The 23,012-nt window shown below is 42.0% G+C and overlaps 1 protein-coding gene across 3 annotated transcripts; it reads right to left on the minus strand.

Annotated features, from left to right (window-relative positions):
• Positions 1-8,183: 8,183 nt before the first annotated feature.
• Positions 8,184-22,674, minus strand: LOC105027826 (DENN domain-containing protein 2A). 3 transcript variants are annotated; one of them, XM_010900114.5, is made up of 20 exons: positions 22,317-22,669; positions 21,466-21,537; positions 18,505-19,947; positions 18,060-18,127; positions 17,878-17,975; positions 17,350-17,562; positions 17,168-17,261; positions 17,031-17,081; positions 16,679-16,884; positions 16,322-16,431; positions 15,862-15,931; positions 15,395-15,472; positions 14,367-14,507; positions 12,984-13,132; positions 10,249-10,426; positions 10,094-10,135; positions 9,868-9,970; positions 9,341-9,607; positions 9,180-9,266; positions 8,184-9,045 (listed from the first exon to the last, which is right to left on the minus strand). In XM_010900114.5, exons 1-20 carry the CDS (start codon positions 22,319-22,321, stop codon positions 9,014-9,016), a joined length of 3,507 nt encoding a protein of 1,168 aa, XP_010898416.3. In that variant the 5' UTR covers positions 22,322-22,669; the 3' UTR covers positions 8,184-9,013. The 3 variants fall into 3 exon arrangements, with proteins under 3 accessions (XP_010898416.3, XP_019898566.3, XP_019898565.3); XM_020043007.3 differs by lacking the exon at positions 8,184-9,045 and having other exon boundaries at positions 9,052-9,266; positions 22,317-22,348; positions 22,602-22,674; XM_020043006.3 differs by lacking the exon at positions 8,184-9,045 and having other exon boundaries at positions 9,053-9,266; positions 22,317-22,671.
• Positions 22,675-23,012: the final 338 nt, after the last annotated feature.

Genomic DNA, 23,012 nt, shown 5'->3' on the forward strand with positions numbered 1-23,012 from the left:
GCGGTTCACAACCGAATCCGGGTGAAGCTGTAACTCCACAGTGTTGGAAATGTATCATCAAATACCCTTTATTTGTGTGCATAGAATGTGTTTGTCAAACGCACCTTGTTTAATGCATACTTTTGCTAATCTAAGCCCTCCTAAACTATAGGCTTGCTTATGCTGTACAGTGATTACTTATTTTTATCGTTCTGCGTGCTCTGAGTGTTACATGACTCACATTACAAAAATAAGTTTTGTTTTTTTCCCTCCACAACAGGCCATCGTAGTTGGGAAACAGCCCTTTTGAACATTGCAGCTACCTATAAAAAAAAACATGCTATTGCGGGAGCTGACAAGTTAAAACAAATGGATTGAAAACTTAAAGACAGCAACATGTTTAAATTCAAAAGCGAAAATAAGTTGTGCTCAAAAAGAGAAAGACAAAAAGGAGCCAGTGAAGATGCCGAAATTAAAGATGTTTTTCCAGAGCACATCCACGGCTAGCTACAACGTCAGACCACCAGAGGAGGAGGCCGCATCCAGTTTGCCATCAAACAAAGTGAGCCAAGCAGTCCAGTGGTAACTCACTTCTTATCCAACCATCCCTAACACCTTACCAAATGGAGAGATAGATTAGGAAAACAAAGCTGTCCTTGTGTCTGAGTTGGACATCAAGATTCTGCCCAACATAACCCCCTTTAGTCAGCAGCAGAAACCAAGAAGAGGACGACTGGGGGCCTGTTTCACAAGTTGACTGTGGGCCCTTTGATGAGAGATGTCAATCAAGAAGAGCTTATTAAACCTCCATGACCATGGCGGACATAATTAGTCACTGTGTACATGGTTGTGTTACTCAAAAAGTCCCGTTCTGCAGCGAAGCATGGGTGCAAGGGGGCGGAAGACTGGCGCCATCTGCCAGCTGAACTATCACTTCCCCATATGTCCCTGGTTCATGTGGGAGCCTGTATGATTGAGAAATGGAAGCTTCGCGGCACTTTAGAAGAAGACATGGTGAGAGATTTGCATAATGCAGATCATTTTAGGAGGTTAGTGTTGGAGCTCATTGATGGCATGCTATGACCCATTTCTTAAAGAACCCGTACCTTGGTTAATGACTGATGATGAGTTCTACCAGACCTCCAGCCAATTTGCTGAACTTAATAGCAGAGGTTTACCAGCAAGCTTCTCTGTACAGTTACTCTCGTACAGGGCCTGTTTTAAAACGAAGACAGCCACACCGAAATGGGACTCTTCACTGTACCCAAACCCAAAACAGATTTAATGCATTGGTCAGTTATATATAGGCAAGGCAAGGCAAGGCAATTTTATTTATATAGCACATTTCATACACAATGGTCATTCAAAGTGCTTTACATAAAAACAATTTAAATATCCATTTGACAGAGGTACTGTTACAGAAATAAGAAAAAATAAAAACCATTAAGAATATAAAATCAAATACAGAACAGTGAAGAAATAAGAAAAAACCGTTAAGAATATAAAGTCAAATACAGTTTAGAATAAAAAATATAATAAAATAAAGGACAGTGAAAACAGTCGGACGGACAGTGGCACAGTGCTCATTCATTAAATGCAAAGTAAAATAGATGTGTTTTGAGTCTGGATTTGAATGTGACTACTGTAGGAGCACATCTGATCTCTTCTGGAAGCTGGTTCCAGCTGCGACTGGCATAATAGCTAAAAGCAGACTCTCCTTGCTTAGAGTGAACCCTTGGTATTTCTAGTTGATGTGATCCTAATGATCTGAGTGTTCGTTTGGGTTTATATTCATTGAGCATATCTGCAATGTATTGAGGTCCTAGGCCTTTGAACGATTTATATACCAGTAATAATACTTTAAAATCGATCCTATATGTAACTGGCAGCCAGTGTAAAGACCTGAGGACTGGTGTGATATGATCATATTTTCTGGTTCTGCTGAGAATCCTGGCCGCGGCGTTCTGTACGAGCTGCAACTGTCTTATGGTCTTTTTGGGAAGGCCAGTGAGGAGTCCATTACAATAATCCACCCTGCTGGTGATGAAAGCATGCACTAGTTTTTCTAAGTCTTGACTAGAAACAAAGCATCTAATTCTTGCAATATTTTTCAGATGATAGTATGCTGATTTAGTTATGCTTTGACATGACTACTGAAATTAAGGTCTGACTCTAGAGACACACCGAGATTCCTGACTTGATTTTTAGTTGTTTGACCTTTAGAGTGAAGGTACGCGTTCACCTTGAGAACTTCATCTTTATTTCCAAATGCAATAACTTCAGTTTTATCTTTGTTTAACTGAAGAAAGTTTTGGCACATCCAACTATTTATTTCATCAATGCATTGGAGCAGGGAGTCAATTGGGCTGTAATCGTTAGGCGATAGGGCTAAGTAGATCTGTGTGTCATCTGCATAGCTGTGATAAGAGATTTGGTTCTTTCTCATTATTTGGCTCATTGGGAGCATGTACAGGTTGAATAGGAGTGGCGCAAGAATTGAGCCTTGAGGAACTCCGCATGTCATGGACGTCCACTCAGACCTATGGTCTCCTATACTCACATAATACCCTCTTGCTTCTAAGTATGACCTGAACCATTTTAGGACTATCCCAGAGAGCCCCACCCAGTTTTCCAGCCTGTCTAGAAGTATGTTGTGATCGACAGTGTCAAATGCAGCACTGAGATCAAGTAGTATCAGCACTGATAATTTGCCTGAGTCAGTATTTAAGCGAATATCGTTTATTATCTTAATGAGCGCTGTCTCTGTGCTGTGATGCGGTCGGAAACCAGATTGAAAATTGTCAAAGTATCCGTTTGAGCTTAAGAATTTGTTCAGCTGATTGAAGACAACTTTTTCAATGATCTTGCCTATGAAAGGAAGATTTGAGATCGGTCTATAGTTGTTTAATATGGTCTTATCCAGATTGCTCTTTTTCAGGAGGGGTTTGACAACACCAGTTTTCAGGGAGTTTGGGAAACTTGCAGAGAGAAGTGAGGCATTTACCACTTTTATGAGATCTACTTCTAAACAGTTTAACACACTTTTGAAAAAAGATGTGGGAAGTGCGTCAAGGGCATATGTTGATGTTTTAAGGTGTCGAACAGTTTCTTCCAAAACTTTGCAATCAATTTCTTCGAAATCAGACATAGTAACTACTTTCTCAGGTAGTGGTTGGATCTGTCTGACCCCAGCACTACTCGAGGATGTGCTGATCACCTTTCTGATATTATTGATTTTCTCAGAGAAAAAGAATGCAAACTCACTGCACTTGCTGTCTGAGAGCATTTCACTGGGAATCTGGCTAATTTCATCATGGAATGCTCTGTGACAAGAGGTTACTCACTCAAAATCTTAAAAATAATTATCGAAAACAAAGACTGTCCTCATCCTAAAGCTTACTATACTTTAAAATATGTATGTATATCAATTTTTCTTATTATTATTTTATTTATTTAGGGGGCACAATGAGCATAATTTAGAATCCATGAAGATACATTTAAAAAAGTACCACTTAACAAATAACAAACAAATTCAAATAAAACATCAAAATTGTGACATAGAACAGTTGGGCTAATGAAATGGATCAATGAGAAGTACATTTATCAAAAAGAGTAACCACCAACTGTTTTTTCAAATTCTTAAAACAACAGCAAGGTTCTGGAGCTTGAGCTGTTCTAGCAGTTCATTCCACATCTGTGGGTCATAACTGAAAGCGGTTTTATCTAGTTCTAATTCCACCCTAGTTGTATTCAGCATTAACCAGTAATTCTATTCTTGTACTGTAATAGCATACTAAAGAATAGCTTGCGTTTAGTTTTCTTTCCATTTAGCACTAGTTTAGGATGTTGTAGTAATTCCTGAAATGCTTGAAAATCGGGTTGCAGAAGGCACCAGGCACATCACTGCATTTATAACTCCTCTATGCATGGGTCAGAATTCCCTTTCTGACAGTTAAAGGCACCTGCAGCCTTCCACGAGAGAATGACGCGTTGGACCATATTTAGAAGAGCATTGGGAGATATTCTGATATATCCTGTCAGGAATGTCGGGAATTTGCGAAAGTGCCTTGGGATTTTATAGAAGCTACATTAATTATTTTAAAACAATGTGGAAATTAAATGTTTCACCTTATGAACTTGTTTGACTTAAGTAGCAAAACCCCATAATTAAATTATATTTTGATTTCATTTTTTACCACAATAAATGTGGAAAAGTACAAGGGGGTGATTACTTTTGAGAGCCACTGAGCAGGACATCTCAAGAAATCTACGTGCTATTCCAAGTGAAACCTGCAGGAATGCCACAAGCTCAGCCATGTAGAATAAATGTAAAATTTCCCTAGCTGCCCTCCCAGACTCCTGTGAGGTAGACAAGTGAGAATTGGAGGACTTGAAAGATTGACATGCTTGTAAACTCACAAATATACCGGCATACCCACACTTAGTACCATTGACACTTCACTTAAACACTTCAGTACTGGTAAACTCAGACAAAATACACCACTCACAAAAATGAAGGGGACAGTTAGATCCCACATCAGGTCTTGATGAAGGAAATATATTAAAGATCAAAATCTTGACTGTACTTTGTGTAATTCATCGAGAACAAAATGGCGTAACAATGGTTGATGGAAACCAAAATCACCAAAAATCTAAGTAAACAATTGAAATCACAGGCTGTTCCAACTTGCATGAATTTCATCACGGCAACTCATAATTTGACTCAGTAGTGTGTATGGCCCCCATGTGCCTGAATGCACTCCCGAACACATTTAGGCATGCTCCTGACAAGATGGCAGATGGCGTCCTAGGGGATCTCTCAGACCTTGATCAGGGCATCAGTGAGCTCCTGGACAGCCTGTGGCGCAACTTGGCATATGCACTGATACATAACGTCCCAGAGGTTCTCAATGTGGAGGTCTGTGCAACCCTCCAAGGATATGCCTCCCCAGACCATCACTGACCCACCGCCAAACTGGTCATGCTGGATGATGTTGCAGGCAGCATAATGTTCTCCACAGTGTCACCAGACTCTTTCACATCTGTCAGATGTGCTGAGTGTGAACCCGCTCTCATCTGTGAAGAGAATGGGGCGCCAATGGCAGTTTGATCAGAAACATGCACACCAGTAGCCCGCTATAGGTCATTTGGTAGGGTTCTGGTAGTGCTTCCCCTGTTGCTCCTTGCACAAAAAAGCAGAAACCGGTCCTGCTGCTGGGTTGATGCACTTCTATGGCCCTGTCCAGCTCTCCTCATGTAACGGCCGTCTCCAGGTATCTCCTCCATGCTCTTGAGACTGTACTTGGTGACACAGAAAACCTTCTAGCGACGCTAAGTATGGATGTGCCATCCTGGAGGAGCTGCCTACCTGTGCAACCTGAATGGGCTACAGGTACTGCCTTATGCTACAAGTAGTGACAAGGACACTAGAAAAACGCAAAACTAGAGAAGAATCAGTCAGGAAGGATAAGAAGAAAGCAATTGTCTGTGGCCACCACCTCCAAAACCATTCCTTTTTTGGGGGTTGTCTTGCTTTTGCCTCTCCAGTGCACCTGTTGTCCCTTTCATTTTAACCAAAACAGATGACATTCACAATCGCTTATGCTTCCTAACTGGACAGATTGATATCACTGAAATGTATTGGACTTGGTGTTATACTGTGATGATTACATATTCCCTTAGTGCACATCAGCATGAAACTGAGGAGAATTGCAACTTGCACACTGGAAACTTTACTTGGGAAAACCAAATTAGTTCTATATTTTTTAATGGACAGTGTGCAAAAGCTACCCATTCTACATGTCTCCATTTATTTACATCTTGCGATTGTAACTGCATAGATTTTTCAAACTGAAAAATCCTCTTACTTTGTCATGAGCAGCGCCACAACATTCTGAGAACTCTCCGTCTTCAGGTTCAATGTAAAGTACGGGCCTGGCAAGGAAAACATAGATGCAGACAAGCTGTCTCGCATCCCTCTTGACATGAACCACTATGTGACAGGATGTGCTGAGGATTTATCACAGGGTATTGAGCCTGCAAACTGGAAGGGAGTCAAGCTGCTTGTAGGAAGGATGTGGCCTGGACCGCTGCCCTCCACATAGCCAGCCAGGACAGAAACCAAGCCACGCGGGTGTCTACGGGCCATAAGACACGACAAGACGGTCAACGCACAGAGTAAAACGAGACATACTACATGTAACAGAGACCGTGAGGCTCCAAGAAAGGAATGTTTTTCTCAACTTTGAAAAAGAATGATACTGCTGCCTATATGTGAAGGGAGACATTAAAGAATATGTCACAAGAAAATGTTCAATACATGAAACAGAAAAAAGCCTGCCAAACATGCCCAAGCTTTCATGGGATATATAATTTGTAGCTCAGCCATAGGGCTAAAGTTTTTTATTGACAACATGCGCCTTCTATGGAGACCAGATGGATACAAATATATCCTCTTGGTGATCATTTTACTTTAATCGCTCATGCATAGGCTCATTCTGAGAACAATGTCCAGTCAAACTGCATCTGAGCCTGAGCCATACTGCATCTTAATTAATTTCCCCCCTCACTTTACGTACCCCTCAAAATTACCCCATGATCATGGTTGTGCTTTTGAGGGTGAGCGAGGCAGAACAACAAACCTGTGAACGTTAAAAGACCTGCAGCGCCGTCGCGGAGGCCCCTTCAGGCCCCGCACTGTGGGGAGGCCCATGGGTTCTGGGAAGGGGCCCATGGGTTCTCGGAAGGGGCCCATTGGTTTTGGGAAGGGGCCTTTTGTCTGATGGGTATGTGTTGCCTGTCCATTTGTTCTCATGTGTCATGTGAGTCGTTGGCTATGCGTTGTTCATCTATCACCGGGGGTCTATTGTTTATAATTTGTTCTGGGCAGGGGCATCGAAACGTGTACGCCAGTGTAGACAAGGAAAAGGAAAGATGGTAGTACAAATAGTACATGTGTGTAACTGCCGAAAACACAGATCCTGCATTCTCTCCATTCCATCTGTTGGGTGGCGGCCATCCGGGTCTCCCAGTGGTCATGTTGTTTTTGGCGGGGGGGGGGGGGGGGGGGGGGGGGTCTCACACAGAAGGTATGCCGAGAAGTGGGCCAGTAGAAGGACAAGTATTCAGGATTGCAAATGAGAACTGTACTGTAAGCAGTTTAGCCAGAAAATGCTCCACATTATTTTATCCATTTATTGGAGTCATGCGCAAACAACCGTTTTATAGGTCTTGGCGTTTAGGTCCTGTTCCTCTGGGTTATCTCACTGCTATCACATGATCGTGTTTGCAATACTACCGACAAGGAAATCAACACCATAATATCCTTAATAGAAATCCCCATATAGGAAAACACAATGTTTGTCGGAGGTTTACACCCGCCTGCTAGTAAGACCACCTGAGTAACCTGACCAATTATCAGTCGGGTTTCATGTCTGAACTGGCTATGCCTTTAAGTGTAAGGGGCAAAGACTACCGCAATCAAGTGATGAAATATGTTGTCCTAAATGGTATCACAGATGGAGTATTGCAGTTCACAAAAGCTTTTATGGTAAGCTTTCCTCCAGTGTGAAATGGGTTAATGTCAAATCTTGTACCAACACACAGTAGCTTTTTTTCACTAGTAATCAGCATGGTATTACTGGTCATCAATTGTGTCGTTTTTTTTATCAAAGCTAATATTTGCCACAAGGGGGCCGACTAGAATATATCGTTTCTTTCCATTTTGGACGACTATGTCATTCAACCCTGCATACTTCTCATATACTACACTGACGCCAGTAATCTCTGGCTCTCAGTGACTTTTACCAAAGTGAAAATAAATAGTTTCCAAAATTGGCAAAATGTACACAACAGAAAGCAGTATCTTCACTCAATATCTCAAGCAGTATCTTCACTTAATATCTCGTTCGTCCGATTGGAGAAAACATTTTAACCATGAGGCTACAAAATCCATCTAATATTTGTGCAGTTTTGTCAGCTCGAAAGGGTACCACACCCCCCGAAGCAGATTTTTTTTAAATTTGGTGGAAGTCTTGTTTAACCTGTGTGAAAACAGTCTTGAAACAAGTTATAGCTAAATACTGTAGTTCTGGCTCTGGAGACAACGCACAACATATCACTCATGCTTTTAAAACAATAACAACATATCACTTGTGCTTTTAAAACAAAAACAACATATCACTCATGCTTTTTAAACACCACAGGCAGAGACGCACTGCTTTTATTCAAATTCATAACACATTTTTTTTATAATTTGAACCCAAAACCTTGTAGTCTGGAGAACAAAGGAAGTTTCCTTGGACCCAGTTATTTGTGTGCTTTTATTCACTATCCATTTTCATAAATAAAAGCTTTAAGATTGACATAGTCTTTTGCTATACAAGATTACTTTCCATATGCATCTTTCACTTTATACAATACATACAGTAGCTGGGTGTTTTCAGTCTCGCAACCATAAGAAACTGTCTGTAATCATCAACTTATACTCATAGCAATATACTTTTAACCAGGCAACTATGCATTCACACAAGACAATTGTTTTTGGAGCTGATGATCAAGGGGTTGGAAAGTAATAATGAGAATAATTCAAATTATTTAGACTGCAAAATGATTGTATTGAAGAAGTGATACCTTGATTACATTCACACACAATCACATACTATATGCCTGTATCTTTATTTGTGGGAATACTTGGATGATATACAGTATCTTTTATTAAATGGAATAATAAACATGTGACTATGTTTACAAACGTGCAGAATATCTGTATTTAGTTTTCCCCAACAATTGTTCTGCTGGCTGCCGGTTGCCAACCCTACTGTAGTACCATGTTAAGATAACTACTGCCCTCCAGTGGGCTTTTAAAGTGTTTAATTAATTGAAAGTGGATATATACAGTACAGTATCATGCTATTTAATATTCTCCCAAGGATTCTATTTAAACACTTTAGCTTTCATGTGAATCTGTAGTGATAAAAGTGTCCCTCAGTTGCAAGTACACTGTCACTTTAACAAGATATTGTTCCAGAGAGGATCACTTTTTGGAGAGAAATTTCATTTTATTTCCTGGAGGTAAAAAAAGAAATAAAACTGAAGTCAGCAAATGTTTCATCAGAGGCACATTCTACACAATATATGCTGCTGCTTGTGTTTTCATAGTCAATTCACACTCAGCCGAAATTCCCGATTATTTTCCTTACCCAGACCTTTGAGGAACTTGTTAACCCTGCGATGCTCATTGTCATGAATTGAATCCAAATACTCCTGCACCCTCACCTCAAACAGTCCTGTAGAAAAAAAAGTTTTCGTTAGCTAAAGCTAGACAGATTTTAAACTTTGAACTTTGACCCTTGACCAGTACCTCTCATTGCCTGTCTGTGATACTCCCTCTCCTGGATAAACAGGCCAAACATCTGTGTCTCCATGAAGACGTCCAGGAACCGCCTCAGACTCTTAGATGAGACCGACTTCCGGAAAGCCTCTCGTTGGAAGAGAGAGGGCGGGGGGAAGGAGGGGAAGGACGAGGAGTCATCCTCCCTCTCGGTAATGAAGAGTGGGTAGTGGCCGACAAGTTCTACAAAGAAACGCACAAAGGCCTCGGACACGACAGTGCTGAGATGGCCAAAGTCTGACATATGGAGAAAGAGGGAGGGAGAGACAGCAACAAATAGTATGTGAAGAAGCAGAAAGCATAGTCCGTTGTCCTTTGTTGTGTGGCAAAAAGATGGATTCAGTTTAAAAATGTTGGTGAATAAAAAGCTGAAAACTAATTATAATCACATCATTAGGGCTTCTCCCCTCTCCAAGGCTCCCTCCTCTCTGAAACCATATACATGATTACCTATATACAGTATAAACTGTAACCCCTACACTAAAACATAACTGTACCATTATCTCCTCCGCGTTCTGAGGCCAACTCCCTCCTCCTCTCCAGGACTGTCTCCAAGGCTGACTGGAGCTTGGAAGGCAGGATAGAGTCCTCATCATCCAGCTGACAAGGAATTTAAAGAGCCACACAATACATGTGATTAGATCATGGATCTAGAAGTACACTGCTTCATGAAGAGTCACAGAAAAATCTGTGTTCTACAGAGACCAAGGGAAGTTACGGTACCTGTCTGAGGAAGCGGCTGTTGCCTAGGTCAACCATCAGAACCTGTGGGGTAGGGAACATAGACAGCGTGTAAATCCTGGCTACCCAACTAAACGACAGCCAGAAAACCTATCTGGTACAAGGGTCTTACAGTTGTCCTGTGGCTGCATACTCACCTCCTCTAGGGGTAACTCTGTGAGCTGTGGCAGGGAGCTTGACAGCAGTCCTACGATGAAGGGGGTCGGGGTACACACTATGTCCAGCATGGCGGGTGGAAGCACGGGGATGTAGGTGTGCTGCCAGGTGAACGGGTAGAGGAGAGCAACCACGGCGTGGCAGCACTGAGACAGAGTGCTGTGGTTAAGGCCGAAAGGGGGTTAATGATTACACCACCTTTGACAAGTTATTCGTCGCCCAGGTTCTGGACGACAAATAACAAAGCGCACCACTTTCACGGTGCGCTTTGTTGTTTCTTCGCCCTGTCGCGAAGCAGGTCAATGAAAATGTTCTGCTGTTACGCGGTGCACTTGCTTTTCGTCACCACTAGTCGGCAGCATAAGTCAAATATTTGGTCCGGTGTCAAAATGCAGTGCTTGTGTTTACCACAGGGGACCAACTAGCGTGTTTCCTTCCCTCTAGGAAGGCTCGGTCATTTACCCCGGCGTACCTCTCTTCTACTACACAGACCCCAGCAATCTCTGGCTCTCACAGGCTTTTCCCGAAGCAAAAATAAACAGAGTCGATAATGGACAAAATCAACACAACAGCAGGATTCACTCAATGTCTCCCTGTGAGGTTGGAGAAAAACATTTGAACCACGAGGCTGAGGCATTATTTTCTTATTGTTCTTTTTTCTGTCTCTAATGTTTTTCCTCTCTGATCAACCTGATATCTCAGATAAGCTACCATATCATTTGTCATTTGTTATCACATAGTTGTTTGGCTCCTTTTGAAGTAATAATGATAACAGAAATCACCCAAATGACCCTGCTCAAAAGTTTACATACCCTTGAATGTTTGGCCTTGTTACAGACACACAAGGTGACACACACAGGTGAAAATGGCGATTAAAGGTGAATTTCCCCGACCTGTGGCTTTTTGAATTGCAATTATTGCCTGTGTATAAATAGTCAATGAGTTTGTTAGCTCTCATGTGGATGCACTGAGCAGGCTAGATACTGAGCCATGGGGAAGAGAAAATAACTGTCAAAAGACCTGCGTAACAAAGTAATGGAACTTTATAAAGATGGAAAATTATACAAAAAGATCCAAAAGCCTTGCAAATGCTAGTCAGTACTGGTCAATCACTTATTAATAAGTGGAACATTCTGGGATCTCTTGATACCAAGCCAAGGTCAGGTGTTCCAAGAAAGAGTTCAATCCAAAACTGCCAGAACAATTGTTCGGGATACAAAAGAAACCAACAGGTAACCTCAGGAGAAATACTGGCTGCTCTGGAAAAGGACGGTGTGGTTGTTTCAAGGATCACAAAATGACAATACTTGAACAAAATGAGCTGCATGGTCGAATTTCCAGTGCCACAAAAAAGCCCGGTTACAATATGCCCGACAACACCTTGACACACCTCACAGCTTCTGGCAAACTGTAATTTGGAGTGACGAGATCTAAATAGAGCTTTATGGTCACAACCATAAGCGCTATGTTTGTAGAGGAGTCAACAAGGCCTATAGTGAACAGAATACCATCCCCACTGTGAAGCATGGTGGTAGCTCACTGATGTTTTGGGGGTGTGTGAGCTCTAAATGCACAGGGAATCTTGTGAAAGTTTATGGCAAGATGAATGCAGCATCAGAAAATACTGGCAGGCAATTTGTATTCTTCTGTACAAAAGCTGCGCATGGGACACTCTTGGACTTTCCAGCATGACAGTGACCCTAAGCACAAGGCCAAGTTGACCCTCCAGTGGTTACAGTAGAAAAAGGTGAAGGTTCTGGAGTGGCCATCACAGTCTCCGGACCTTAATATCATCGAGCAACTCTGGGGATATCTCAAACTTGCGGTTCATGCAAGACGACCAAAGACTTTGCATTACCTGGCAGCATTTTGCCAAGACAAATGGGCAGCTATACCACCTGCAAGAATTCAGGGCCTTATAGACCACTATTATAAAAGACTGCACGCTGTCATTGATGCTTAAGGGGGCAATACTCAGTATTAAGAACTAAGGGTATGCAGACTTTTGAACAGGGGTCAGTTTTGTTTTATGATTGAGCCATTCTATTATGACCTACAGTTGAATGTGAATCCCATAAGAAATAAAAGACATGTTTTCTTTACAAATGGTACATATATGACCAATTTTCCAAGGGTATGCAAACATTTGAGCACAACTGTATTTGGTCATCATGTTGTCAGACCCCAGGAACAGTTATTATGTACTAATTATTACAACTTGTACACTTAAAATTTCCCCCCGGCACAGCCAGAAGAGGACTGGTCACCCTACCGAGCCTGGTCCTCTCTAGGTTTCTTCCTATATTTCGACCCCTCTTAGGGAGTTTTTCCTAGCCACTGTGCTTGAACATTGTTGTTAATTGCTCCTTGGGGTTTCAGACTGGGTGTTTTGTAAAAGCACTTTATGACACCTGCTGTTGTAAAAGGAGCTTCATAAATACATTTGATTGATTGATTGATTGTAGCTTGATAAAGCAGTTTTGGGAATTCAAATGAATGGTTAAACGTATATGTATTACGAGATTGGATGTTGCATGCAATATTCAATGTTGTTTGAGTTACTTTGCCTTTTTTAAAATGTCTTCCAGGTAGCTAGAAAAGTAATGTTACGCAATTTTCACATGCGCTTCTAACGGGAAAAAAAAGATAATGGCCGTCATGTGGTCTCCTAGATGACGCTGGACCATGAGAATCAAAAAGCCAGAGGGCGTCTCACCTGAGTTTATCTGCTGTGAAGATGATCCGACGTTCAAGTAGGAGAGAACCAAAGATCCTGAGCAGCAGACGAAGGCTCAGACAGGAGAAGAGACACTCAAAGTCCACATGCTCCAGACGTGAGTCAGATGGACGACAAAGCTCCATCATCTGAGAGAACATGTTACACTGATCACTAAATAACTGGCGCTGTGTAGAACTATTTGACTCAAACACTTTTATGACATCTGCAAACAAAAACCTTCCTGGGACACAGTGAGGGAAACCTGGTACATAAAAGTGCAGCACTGTGCAAAAGTCTTAGGCAACTGAAAGTCAAACTCAAGTCATTTATCTGGATAGTATGTGTTTTTATATTCACACACTAAGTCCTCCTCAAAGTTGATGTTAAAGAAGCAGGAAGAATGGGCAAGGGTTAGGATCTGAGCGACTTTGACAAGGGCCAAACCGTGATGGCTAGACGACTGGGTCAGATTATCTCTAAAACTGCAGCCCTTGTGGAGTGTTCCCAGTCTGCAGTGGTCAGTACCTATCAACAGTGGTCTAAATAAGGAAAAGCGGGATAACCGGCGACAGGGTCAAGGGCGGCCAAGGCTCAGTGATGCATGTGTGGACCGAAGGCTGTCCCGTGTGGTCCGATCCAACAGACGAGATACTGTAGTTCAGATTGCTGAAAAAGCTAATGCTGGTACTGATAGAAAGGTGTCAGAACACACAGTGCGTCGCATTTGTGTATGGGGCTGCGTAGCCACAGACCAGTCAGGGTGCCCATGCTGACCCCTGTCCACTGCAGAAAGCGCCTACAATGGGCACGTGAGAATCAGAACTGGATCATGGAACAATTGAAGAAGGTGGCCTGGTCTGATGAATCACTTTTTCTTTTACATCACATGGATGGCCGGGTGCCTGTGCGTCGCTTACCTGGAGAACACATGGCACCAGGATGCACTATGGGAAGGAGGTAAGCCGGCGGAGGCAGTGTGATGCTTGGACACCAACGAGTCCTGCCATTAATGTGGATGTTACTTTGACCCATACCACCTACCTGAGCTGTTTTGGCAGCAAAAGGGCAGATGGCCATATTAGGCAGGTGGCCATAATGTTATGGCTGATCGGTGTTTATATATATTTAATCAAAACATTTGTAAATGGCCTTAGTTTGACTTTCAGGTGCCTAGGGTTATTGCACAGAGTACTGTATAAAATGTAAGCAATCACTAATAGTAATTAGAGTCTCCTAAATGACTTTAATGTTCAACTCTTATGAGGTTCTAGCAAATATTTTTTTTCAAAGAACCAATAAATCATCATTTGTTTTGGAGTGTAAATTATTTTCTAATTAATGTTTATGTCGGAATTGACATAAAATTGTGAACCTACCAACCTCAGTACCAGATCCAGGAAGGAAGGTTTTTATGGTTATGGTTCGGCCGGGAGCGGGAAAAGGAGCTTCCATGATGGCCCTCATAAAAGGCTGGACCAGGGCTGGAGACAGGGCCCTTCTCCTCTCCACTTCATCCAGGACCTGGTAGACAACGTCTTAATCATTATTATAAAAATGTATTATTATAAAAATGTCCTACCAAGATTCAGCTTTTTTGTGGACTGAAGCAGGTTCCCATGCAGTATTTCCCTCTATATTGCTCCATACATTCTTTCTTCAATTTTAACAAGATACCCAATCACTGCAGATGAAACGTTTACCCACAGAATGCCAAACAGTGTGCTTTGAGTTTAGGACAAAAAGCTCAATCTTACACTCATCTGACCATAAGACCTTTTCCCACATCACAGCTGGGTCACTCATGCTCTCTGGCAAACTCAATGGCAAACAGATGTGCTTTCAAATGGTACTTCTGGAGTAATTCCTTCTTTCTTGCCACCCTCCCACACAGGCCTGTTATATTACTGACATGACATGGTTGACTGGTGCACCATTACTCCTCTCCCTGCCACTGAACTGTGTAGGTCCATCAGAATGAAATGTTGGCCTCTATTTTGCTTGTTTTACAATTCTCCTTGTTTTAGCACTGAGTTTTGAGGGAGGCCTTTACTTGAGCGTGCCTGTGTGGTGTGACGCCGCTTCCACTTCCTGATTGTTGATTCAGCTGCGCTCACTGGGATATCCACACTTGGTGTGTAATCTGTAACTGCTGTACAATGCTCTTTGGACTTTATTTGACTTCAGATTCACTGACTGTGAATCTTGAACAGTGCATCTTTTATCCAGAAAATGTGACTGTCGCTTTAACAGTTATTTCCTAACTTAAATGTTACTGTAATTGATTTAGAGTTTCTGTGATTTCAGATTAATTATAAAACAGAATGACATTTCTATATGCTATTTGGAAATTTGAGAGAATTGATCAGGGGTGTGAAGAATTTTTCAAGCCACTCTGTATATATTTATACCTTGGAGAAGAGGTGGAAGCAACCCAGGTGGCTTACAATGCAGTAGACTTCAGGAAGACGCTTTCCTTTCCCACTGGGCTGGGAGAAGAAAGGAGGACCACATTTGAATGCTCTTTCATAGGCCCTGCAGGACAAACTAGAGTGTGTGAAAGGGACTGGGGTGGCTTTCACAAAAATAACCTCACCCACCAGCACTCAGACATTCAAGACACTATACAGAGAAAAGCACACGCACATGCAAACATGCACTTCCGCTCACTATATCTCAGGGAATAACTGTTTCCCACAGTCCTTCTCTATTTTTGACGTAACATGGTTATTTACCCAGCTGACATCATAGATAACCACTTCCTGTCAGTGACTCTGTCTGTCTGGGTGGTATGTCTGTACTAATAAGACACATTGACAATGTAAAAGAATTTTCAGGGTAAAATTGGGGTGCTGTTTTTGTAAACATATAAACAAACCAGTAGACGACGACAGTATCCAAACCTCCTGCTTCCATCTTCACCAGTCAAAACAAAAGAGAACATTTCACTGTGGAAAAAAGTAATACGACAAATGATTGTATGCTCATTGAATTTGGATACAAACCCACATTCTCCAGGGTCATTAGGTTGCTTTACCAGGCTAAAACAATAATAAATTATAATATATTATGTATATAATATTAATAATGAATATTCTCAGTGCGCCGGTTTAGCGGCTAACATATTAAGCCTAGTCTAGAAATAGAAAATCATGGTTAAAGGAGACCATGGGGTCCTAGACTAGGCTTAATCTGTGTCTGTGAAACCGACCCTACATCTGTCACAAAGAAGAAGACTGTGTGCAAGTACATTTCTGAAACATGAGATCTCTGTTTGAACACAATTCCATGCGGGCTATATTAGATGCGTAGGTGTAATGAGATGTTGTCCTGCTGACCTGGGGTAGTTCTCCACAGGCTCCCAGTCCTTGGCATCAGGGAAGCAGAACTGGGGGATGATCCGTAGTTGGTCCTCTGTCTCCCTCATGAACTTAAAACTTCGCTCCAGCTGCAGTCAGAACAGGACAAAATAGCATTAAAGTATGACTGTGTCAAAACAGTATGTCTGGCCCCTGCGAAACAATTTACCCTTAAACGCTTTCTGTTATACACCGCTCTGAGAGGATAACCTGGAGCGTAACCAATTTGTATAAACCATAATATAGGATTGATGTCTAGAAGCATTTTTTCAGAAGGAATACAATATGAAGAACTCCCTTAAGAATCCCTTAGCGTAGTTCTAGGTCAATGCTCACCTTGAGGGGAAAATGCTGTGCAACTTCAGGTATGTAGGGGCTGCCAGCCTTGGCCTTGTGCAGCGCCACGACCAGGAAGTACTCAAAGAGTTGGCGTTGATGCAGTTCCTTTAGGTTCCCGTCCAGAGAGCTGTGTATTTTACCATATCGACCCTGACCCGGCTGGCTCAAGATAGACTGGACTGTAGACAGACGTTGTCGATGGGCTGATGGCATTGAAGGAGGGAATGGAAGGGAAAAAAAGAGAAAGACATAAACGGAAAGGGGGAAGAAAATGGTAAATGCGTTATTATCAGACGGAATTTTGACAAAAGCACTTTAGGCAATTGTGAAATGCATTGCATGTCGTTACCTTTGCCCCTGTCCTCTGTTTCACTCTCAGAGTCAGTGTTCTCGTCTGTGACTGCAAGAAACGCAAATGTTATAAAACGGACAGCCATAATGTTCATCAATGTTCGTTTTGTGGAGTAGAAGAAACATCCCAATCACCTCTCCCTGAGCTGGCCTCAGCAAAATGAAACACCCTCCTTAGATGTTTCTTTCCAATACGGGCCTCGAAGATGCTGTTCATTTTAAGCACATCCTGTTGAAAACAGGCCTGTCAACACCGGACGTGTAGGAGACCAGGAGAGGAGCCTCTTAAACCTCTTGGGGTTACCCTAGTCTCTTACCGTTGGTATCCTCCGGCAGATGCGGTTATAGTCTCCTCCTGACAGCCAGTGGGGCAGATCATCTGGGCTGTGAGGTGTAGAGGGGGGGCTTAGCTGCCCAGGGGACCCTCTTCCTCCACTATCAGTACAGAGGTGGTTGGTCTTGCGCATATCTGAAAGCCTGAAGTTACGCCTCCCACCAGAGTTCTGCCTAAAGAAACCAGGCCTGGAGATCTGGGCATAAACCGATAACAGTCAGATCAATCTGTGGAGTAAAGGGAGTGCTGATTTGATGTGAGGGACGGCCTATGAACACTTTATGGAACCGTTTATTCTCTCTGCTCGTTCTTGAAACCGAGGACCTCTGGCCTACAAATGTGTGTTAGGGGCCTCCTGAAGTGTCCAAACGTGTCGTGCTAGCAAAGAGCCAGATCATTAGCAGCTGGCGCGGAGTAATACGTTTCACATATATTAATCTGCTTCACTGAAATGAACTGTCACGACTGGATGCCACACGTGTTGTGTCATGATTAATAAAACAGTGTGTACCTTGGAGCATTCTGACCCAGGAGAGGACGGTAAAGAGGGCTGTGATGAGCACTGACTGGAGACCTCGATGTCCTCATATGGGTTCTCCTTGGGACAGTCTGTTGGTTGATCAAAGATGGGAAACAATCCATTGAATTAGGGTTCAATGATGGTTCATGGTCAAGCTGTGTTTTATTCTTCACCTGGAATGACTTCGTAGTGGTGGTATGGTGGATGACAGGATGGAATGTCCTCCAGCTCAAATGACTTCCTGGAAATGAAGTAAAGAACAAAAGCAGAATGTAGTTTGAATGTTATGAATTGTATCTGTATTTTGAATATTTTATATATTCTTAAACATCAACTAACACAATGTTATTGTGAGTATGACACTTTTTGCAGTGTCATACATTTAAGGAGTTCATTGACAGGTCTACATGCAAATCTTTGTTGGCAGCTTTTCAGAATGGTATAATAACAAAGATCCTTACATTCCATATTACTGGATTTATATAAAAAAAAACAGGTGTAACCTTAAAACATTTAATACAAATCAAAAAATCATATTGTAACAAAATACCATGCCGTAGTGCCGCTTCAATTAGACAACTACAGCTTGAATTTAAATATGCATACCCCCTGTTTTACCTGTTGCAGTTGTTTCTATCTCTGTACACGTCTGTCCTCGGTCTCCTGTAGCTGTTGGGGGAAGGCTGGCTGTGGAGAGGCGGAGGGGAGATGAGGGGCAGTGGGGGCAGGTTCCTCTTTCCTTTCCCCGGTCTCTGTAACGAGCGGCTCCCTTCAGATTTGGCAGAGTGGTGGAAGGTGCGTTGCTGGAAAGTGCGCTGGGGTTTGGGAACTGGGTTGATGGGTGGTGTCCCTGGCTCTGTGTACACATTCTCTAAATCTTGTTCCCATTGCCAGTCTTCCCTCAACCCCCTAAACAACTGGTCATCATCCAGTCTCCCTAAAATGGATTCAAGCTCCCTCCTTTTGACCTCTACTTGTGTATCTGTGCTGGGGGGGCAGAAGTAGTTGCCAGGTAGCTCGAGGGGGCTCTTACTGGGGTTTTCTTCCCTCATCGTCTGCTCCAGCTTCTTGAAAAGGGTGAAGACGGCACTCTGCTCAACCTGTTTCCTGGTGTTGTCTTTCTTCAGCATACCCATCACCTGCTCCTTCACTGGGTCCGCAGCAGGCCTGTCCTCCCTCTGACTGCCTGCCATTGCTTCCCCATTGCTCTGCTGTCTTTCCCTGCTGGCCGGCCCGCTGCAGGGTCCCTGGTGTTGCTCCTCTGAGGGCAGGTGTTCGGTTCTTTTCACTGGAATTTCCTTCACATACCCCGCTGGAGACATAGGGCCGAAATCCCCAGCCTTTCCTACATTCTCCTTCCCATGGATATGCTTGTCCCTGTTGGCCGGCCTTTTGAATTCCCCCCTGGGGTTAGCCTGTGAGGGTTGGATGTCTGTTTTTTTGAGGAACTCTTTTCTTTTCAAAGTTACATCCATCACACATTCCACAGGGGAGGTAGGTCTTGAATCCCCAGCCTTTCCTACATTCTCTTTCCCATTGTTCTGCTGTTTCGCCTTGCTGGCTGGTTGACTCCTGTCCTCTTCCACAGTGGATCTGGCATCACTAGTTTTCAAGGACTCTGTTGTTTTTGCAGGAACTTTTGTGACTTTTTGTGAGGTAGGCCTTGAATCCCCAGCCTTTCCTACGTTCTCCTTTCCATTGTCCTTGATGGATTTGGCATCGCTCTTTGTCAAGGATTCAGGTCTTTTGACAATATTCTGTGTGGGTGTTGCAGCAGCTGTTGTTGTTGCTAAAAGTGTATATGGGGAAGACTCCTTCCCTTCCCACTTGGAGATCTTTTCTTTGATATTGGCAATGGCACAGGGAGGTTTGGAGAGTGCTCTGCTGCCAGTTGAGGTCTTCTTCTCAGCTTGCATTGTGGTACGTAAGACCTCCAGCTGGTTGTTCAGATTGTGTTGAGAAGTGAGAGGCAGTTTGGCTGCTCCTTCCGTGTTCTGGTGTTGCCTGCTGGGCCTGTCGTTAGACACGATATCCCCTCTCTTCAGTCCACAATGCAGTGGTCTGAAACGACAGTCAAAACACATGCTAGTCTGTAACAAACTATGTGAACACAGGCAAATTAACTCAACATTTTTCATTCATTCAAAATAAGGCTTTATACTACGCTGATTGAAATTCTTTAGATAAGATTCTGCATGACCTAAAACTATTAATACACTTAAATTCCAATTCTTTCATAAAATACTATTGCAACACGCTGGAAACATTCCAGGCTGTTTAGTCATTGATGGGAAAGTCATGGTCTTTAGTTTTGGGGGTAGCCAAATGTCATAAGGACAGGTCTGTGACCGAGCATCTTCTCACAGAGCTACAGTAAACAAACATTTTCTTGGACCAGAGCCAGGTCTTCAAAAACAAATAGAGGAAATGAACATTCCTCACCAACGTAACAGTTTTTTTTTAAATTAAAAGCAGAACAATTGACATTTCCTTAATTAGCTCATGTGTGCTGATCAGTGTACAACCTGTCTATTCATACCAGCTGGGGTGGATACTGTGTAGAGTCCTCAACATCCGTAAAAGTGTTCTTATTTACTGACAATCCTTGCTTAAGTTATTAATTACGTAAATAATTCCGTAAGTCATTTTTCTAAATGTTGTTACTTGATTTTGAATACCATTATGGTAAACTTTACCAGCACAGAAACATTTACAACTTAGAGTAGTACAAATTATTAGACATTTCTATTATTAAAGCCTGCTTTATTCAGACAGATTGATTTTACTACATGGTGTCAAATGCAGCATTCTAATTTGGATCAACAGTGCTGTCATTTATCTTGTTTTATAAACTTAGCAGAGAAAGAACATTTTAATCCTTTCTCTGCATCCTGCTACGACAGGTTAACTAGCTAGTTTGGCTGAATCACACTACATATGAAAATCATTGTGTTGTATACTGTTGACTGTTTGGTTTGTGAGCACCCCTTTTGCAGTTGTTGGATTTAATTATTGAGAAGTTCCACCATGCATCTTGAAGTGCATGTAAATGTCGCTTTTAGCACATCTCTAACCACTTCCTATCTACTGGTGGTAATTGATTGCTCTTTCTCTCAACTGTGATCTAGAGATAAAATGTACTACCATATACAGTATAAGCAGTTAATATCAGGCAAGCTCCATCTTTCTTATTTACTAGACATTGAAATAGTCTGTGAGTAGAGTACCTTAGTTCAGTCAATGCGTTTGCTGATTTAGGTACTGTTTTACATTAGATTTTGCATTGTGAAATGTTTATTTCATTTCTGCGAGTATGCTAAGCTAAATCTGTGGCAAAAACAATGTAGAATTGCAGAAGCAAGCAAAATGATTAAAAATACTAATGAAAAATAACAGTTTTGATCATAGGGCTCACAAAAGGCTAGAGGCACCAATGTGAATTGATGCTTTTAAATTGTTTGGTGTTCTTCCTGAAACAATTGCATGGCTTAAGGGGAACACTTTCAGTTGTACCTATTGTTGCTGATTCTCAATAGTCCTATTACTATTCAGCCAGTAGTCCCCACTCTTCAAACTCACTTGTTGACAGCTTGGTAAAGGCAGTCCTGTCCTGCAGTCATCCTGCTAGCAAACTCCATTCTTAGCACCAACCTGGACAGGGAGATAGATAGAGATATATAGTCCAATACAGACAGAAAGGTTATGAGGGACACATTTAGTTGAATTGGTGAAGTATGCAACACCAGGGATGTGGAAGGCCAGTAACAGAGTCAAAAATATGCACTCGCTGCATCAGTTGATCTGTATTTATGTACTGTATGTATGCATCAGTTGATCTGGATAAGAGTATATGCTAAATTATTTCAATGTAAATACAAGACAGAGAATATATCCCAGATGGCACCCTGTTCTGTAAATATTGCACTACGTTTTAAGTCATGTAGATCTGTCTATTAAGCCCTGTACTCTACAGACAGACATTAGCAGTGAGGGAGTTCACTCAGTTCCACTGAGGCTGTATTAGTGTAAGAATTTTCCACCTTTTAACTCATTCCTCACACCTGGTCCTACGGTTTGTTTAGTCTCATAGAAAATCTAGTTTAGATCCTATGCACACAATATATCAGTCACATTTTTAACCTGTTATCACAAATGATGACAAGTTACACATTCCTCAATCTAACTCAGGCTTTTGTACCTTTCAGACAGGATACTGTGTTGAGTTTTCCTAGCATTTAATTTTAGATAATTTCTTGTATGTATAAACATATAACAAATACACAGCACAACTGCCTGAAACATTTTATAAAAGTTGTTAATAAGATAAAAACATAATAAAATAAACCACACATTTAAAATTAACAAACAACAGTAACCCAACATTATATAAAAATTAACCAATTAAATCAGAATCTTCTATTCAGCCTTACCGCATTCTGATGCATATACTTTGTAAGTCTCCCTGTGGAACAGAAACTCATTGTCACATCAGTGATCTTTGATAAAACTGCATCCATCTCCATGACCTCCTTATTCACATACAGTATGTTCCGTTACTGTGGATCTACTGTACTTAGATATGCCCTCTCAAACACCATACGACATCCTTTATCACATTCTATGGAAAATATATCTTGTCCTTAAAATAAAGAAAAGGGCATCAAGTCCAATGTAAAGCCTGTATCAAGTTCAGAGGACTAGTAGTTTGACATTACATTTTCTTCTGTGAGCTCTCTCCGTCATGCATCTTCAGAATAGCTGACCCGTTCCTCCTAATTTCTCCTAGTATAGCTGCTGAACCCTCCCACTATTCCACAATGGTCTCTGCCTGAACGTTCTGGCTCCTCTTCAACACTTATCATCTTCAGCCACATCATTGGAAATTTCAGCTGGCAGAGCTTTAGTTAAAGTATTAGTCTTGCAGTGCAACGGGTGTCAAATGCCCTGGGATTTATTCTATCATTTCTTTAGGAATTTCTTTGCTTTATTGCTTTGAGGTCATTGTTTCCATCAGTCTCTTTCGCTACTTCCATCTGCTGGGAATTATGGTTACTGCAACCATTCATAACTATTTCATAACCGCATGATTAGGCCAAATTGATTGGATTAGGTACAACTTAGTAACT

This window comes from Esox lucius, chromosome 23, assembly GCF_011004845.1.
Source record: "Esox lucius isolate fEsoLuc1 chromosome 23, fEsoLuc1.pri, whole genome shotgun sequence".
Lineage (NCBI taxonomy): Eukaryota > Metazoa > Chordata > Actinopteri > Esociformes > Esocidae > Esox > Esox lucius.

Coding starts and splice junctions, on each gene's coding strand:
- LOC105027826 (XM_020043007.3), bottom strand. Junction 18,128..18,504: donor GATAGAAACAACTGCAACAG/GTAAAACAGGGG, acceptor CTTCATTTCCAG/GAAGTCATTTGAGCTGGAGG. Junction 9,971..10,093: donor ACAGCCGCTTCCTCAGACAG/GTACCGTAACTT, acceptor ATTCCTTGTCAG/CTGGATGATGAGGACTCTAT.